Source organism: Myotis davidii, unplaced genomic scaffold, assembly GCF_000327345.1.
Source record: "Myotis davidii unplaced genomic scaffold, ASM32734v1 scaffold1430, whole genome shotgun sequence".
NCBI classification, from domain to species: Eukaryota; Metazoa; Chordata; class Mammalia; order Chiroptera; family Vespertilionidae; genus Myotis; species Myotis davidii.
In genome coordinates, this window is record NW_006281750.1 from 89766 (window position 1) to 94473 (window position 4708).

General features: G+C 37.9%; 1 protein-coding gene across 1 annotated transcript in view; it reads right to left on the reverse strand.

The window, feature by feature from the left end:
* LOC102761341 (alpha-1-macroglobulin-like) overlaps window positions 1-4020 on the reverse strand; it is a gene marked incomplete at its 5' end in the record, with an annotated part of 23041 nt that extends 19021 nt beyond the window's left edge. Inside the window, 2 exon segments of the mRNA XM_015558779.1 lie at window positions 477-630; window positions 3878-4020. Of these exon segments, the coding sequence (XP_015414265.1) occupies window positions 477-630; window positions 3878-4020 (297 nt within the window).
* Between the last annotated feature and the right edge of the window lie 688 nt (window positions 4021-4708).

The following is a 4708-nucleotide window of genomic DNA, read 5'->3' on the forward strand; positions in this document are numbered from 1 at the left end:
CGACTGGAACAACTGGTTAACCAGTCACTATGATGTGCACTGACCACTAGGGGGCAGATGCTCAACACACAAGCTGCCCCCTGGTGATCAGTGCACTCCCACAGCCAACCTTCTATGGTCCCTCCCTCCCTTGGCCAGCTGGCCCTCTGACTGGGCAGCCAACCTCCCACAGTTCCTCACCCCTGCTGCCCGCCTCCCCTCCCATAGGCATTGATCGCCAGCCAGGCTGAGGGACCCCACCTGTGCATGAATTCATGCACTGGGCCTCTAGTATATTATAACAGAAATTGAAATGAGATGATGAATGAGCACCTTGGGCAATGCCTTTCTTGGAACCAAACTGAATTTCAACTCATACATAACAATATATTATGCCTGATGTGCTGAAGAACTTGTCCTTTGTAATTATAATTTCCAACTTCCAAATATGGTCTTATCATATATGCATTTTCTAATAGTCAAGACTGAAATAGGACTCACTGACTGAGGTGAGAGCTCAGCTTCAGGTTTCATTAGCAGCATACTCTCGTCTACTGCACGAAGGGCACAGAGGGACTGAGGAGTGGCTGTGACCTTCAGGTTGGTGCCTGAGGCTGGCAGGCTCTTGGCTGAGGAGAAGCTCAAATTTACCTGTGAAGATAATATGATTATAGCAGCAAATTTTCCATTACATTCTCAAAAATCTCCTCTACCACAGGCTAGGCCTTGTTCTTTCTACACTTCCTTTCCTTCATCTATTTTAGAGCAGGATTGAGGTGAATCCACCTAGGAATGACCAGGTAACCATCTCTGGAATAAACTGAAAACATGGTTCCAGTTACCTCATATTTCCCACTCCTTATCTAAGTGGTGAAATATAAATTGGTTTTGATCACATTAAGATAGAATCCTGAAGGGGTACGAGAACACACATGCTGACAAAGTTATACACCTGTTGTACCTGACCTATCTCCATGCAGTGTTTTTGTGATGAATGTGTATATTTTGCATGGCACTGGAGAAGAAATCACTTTACCTCTGAGACCAGCCAACCCAAATCTCCTCTGGTTGGCAGTCTTAGTTATGTGATATTCTAAAGATGTATAGTAAATTTTATTGGGATCAGAGGTGTATTGTGTGGGAAACTGTTTATTGCCTCCACTATCTGATAAACATAGACAGAGAACCCCCTGAAGGCTAGGTGCCTTTGAAGCCCTAGCAGAGGTCAGCTAGGGGCCACCTCTGTTTGTCCAGACAGTGGTAGCCGAAACTACTCCCCCATTTATTATGCCTGAGCACGGGAGGAAGTCCTTCGGGACATGCCGCCTGGTCCCCCAATATTGCAAAATTATCTCGTGTCTTTTTCTCTCATTTGTTGTGCGGCTCCTCTTTCAGATACCGAACCCTACTCCACGCAGAACGTGGAGGGAGTCTTACTCGACATATTGAGTCTTAAAAATTAAACATTTAATATGCATCTTGCGTTAATTGGTTGAGAAAAGTCAAAGAACTGTGAATAAAGAATAAAAAGTACAAAATAATGGAAAATTATGCACAATTTTTTCAGAGATTTTATTCTGCTTTGGCCAGTAGCAATTCATTGGTAAGTGAAGCTATTGGGTCCTTACGTTTGTGTAAACACTTCTTGAGTAAATATATGTTTTATCTTATAGACAAAACATAAAATAAAATAATAGAGAATTAAGTTACTATAGTAGCATCAGGTAACCTAGGTTCTTGGATTGAAAACTGATTTGGATTGGAATGAAAAGTCAGTGTGTTTAGTAAAATAATATTTGACTTGGATTGCTGAATTTAATATTATTGCTGAATTTAACTATAGTAATTCTGTTACACTGTCTAGTGAATTCATGTAATGGTTTGGATTTATGTATTATGAGACGTATATGAAAAAAGCAAGTAATTGATTTTTCCTCTAGATGTTGTAGTAGTCATCTCTATAGTTCAATATACTGTGAAAATACTACTTATGAAGAAATCTATTTTAAATATTTGTTTTTATTTGTATAAAATTTAATCTCATTATAATGTTTGTGAATACGTTAATATCAAGTCAGTTATTTGGAATTATAATAAACTGAAAATACTTTTAGCTAAGAAGTTAATATATTAGAAAACATAAAATGCTTTACTGATCTGAGAACCAAAAAAGAACTTTAAGCCATATTTTGGGAGTCTGTACCTACTTATATTAAGCAATGTTATTCTCACTGAATAATTAGACTCAGTTAAGAATGACAGGCAATTTAAACTGCTACATAATATTTAACATATATACTAAATCTGTTATTTATTATTTTTTAAAAATCTGTTATTTTTAAAGAAAGGGGTATATGAATTTTGACTATAAAACAGTTTTTTCTTTACCCCAACAAAGATTGAAAAAATATTTAAAGTATATTGATTTGAAGGAAGACACGTCTCAATCTGACCTAGATTTTTCCTAACATTCTTAGCCTACTCTACTCTGTTTGCTCTTCATCCTGTCAGAATGTCTAACTTCTAGGGGCCTTCATTTTTAACTTTCACAGCCCTCTTTTATAATATTTTTTTTGTGGTAAATAAAAATAGTCAAATTCTAAATACTGCATAAATCTTCAACTATAATTATTATTTTTCATAACTGATCTCCTTGTCTGATCAACGATAAGTTAAAAGATATTTGACATGAGGCCCATGGAGGTTTGCTCCTCTATGGAAGTCTTACAGTGCTGCACAGGAGTATTCATATGTTTTGCACCACAAAGAGACCATTGCTAGAATCAGTAAAGGTGTTGAAAGCTGTTGCATAACATGGCCATTCTTAGGCCTAACAAACTGCTATCCATAATGAGCAACAAGGACATTGAAGTTCACAGTAGGAATTCCTTCTGGTTCATGTAAAACACACACGACATCTAAACAGGACAGAAACTATACTCCGGGACACCCATGCTACTTGAATAGCATTCTTTAGTAAGGTGGGATTAAAAAATAATATCAGAATCCACTGTGCATTTTTCTTAGATCATTGTATAGTAAGACATGGTTCTTAAATATAGTTCTTAAATATAGTTCTTAAATATAGTTCTCATTACAAGGAATGTTTACTTGTTATAGAGGCATATTGTTTTAATCTCGAGAAGACCAATGTTAAAGAGTTCTTGGCATATTTTAAAAAATATATATTTCTTTATTGATTTCAGAGAGGAAGGGAGGAGGAGAGACAGAAACATCAATGATGAGAGAGAATCATCAATTGGCTGCTTCCTGCACACCCCCTACTGGAGATTGAGCCCACAACCCAAGCACGTGCCCTTGGCTGGAATCAAACCTGGGACCCCCCAGTCCACTAGCCGACGCTCTATCCACTGAGCCAAGCAGGCTAGGGCCCTAGGCATATTTTTAAGAAGATATTATTAGAGCTCTCAGGGTATGCTTCTCAAAATGGGATACACACGTGCACCCCTGTTCTGTATTAGCAAACTTAATTTAAACTCACAAGAGTTACTGGTTTCTGTAGTTGTACATGGAGGTGCACCAGAGGGGCATGATGGGATAAAATTGAAACATCCTTGTGAAACAGTATTTTTAATTGAAAAATATTGGAACAAAACCATTCAAAAATGAAAACTATTAAAGATTCATAATGGAATAGGTTCTGAATTTCACATAAATTTTAAGATAAAAGCAGAGACAAAAAATTGTGTTTATGACAGTCTGCTTTGGGTTTCTCCATTAGACCTCTCAGGGTATGGCATCACTCTCTGCTTCTAGGGACCTAGGGAGGCAGTTTGAGGAGTACTATGTGGCAGTATTTTAATGCACATATGTTCTTATTTTCCATATTTCCAAAAGGGAGTTGTATAAAAGGAATGGACTTAAACAAAACACCCACCTTATTGGCAAAACAGTTTTCTATCTTGAGTTTCTGTGTATCTGCAACAATTTCTCCATTTGGTAAAATAGTGTAAATAAGCAACAGGGCAGTAGGAGCAATGTCTGATTCCACTTGAAAGGAGAAGGAAAATAACCCCTTCACTGGAGAATAAAGAAGACCAAAAAAATAGATTAAGAAGAGGAAAGAGGTCTCAATTTTACAAAGAAGAGATTCTCAAATAATTTTACTTATTCATATTTGGAGTATACTGAAGTAAGACTTGCATTTATACCATTGTGCATTATACTGGTGTCCAATGAATATATGCTGAACTAATGATATTTTTCCATGAAGATTTAGATTACTTTGCTCATTTCCTCTATTTAAGTAGATAAAAGCCATTTAGAGCATATCTCAAATTTTAAATTAAAAAAAGATGTATTAAGAAAGAAGGCCAGAGAGTAGAACTTCTAGAAATCTTTAATTATTTCTATCTGTGGTCCAAATCAGCACAATTCTTGTTATATGCCTGGAGACAATTCAGAGAATGCAACTTAGTCACTACCCTCAAACCATTTACAAAAGAGCACAGACATAGGTACAAATAATCACATATAAAACAACCTGTGCTTCTGATTTTTATAAAAGAACTAGAGGCCCGGTGCACAAAAATTTGTGCGCTCGGGGCGGGGGGAGGGGGTCCCTCAGCCCAGCCTGTGCCCTCTTGCAGTCTGGGACCCCTCAGAAGATAATGCCCTGCTGGCTTAGGCCTGCTCCCGGGTGGCAGAGGGCAGGCCCAATCCCTAGGTGCAGCCCCTGGTCGGGCTCAGAGCAGGGCCGATTGGGGAG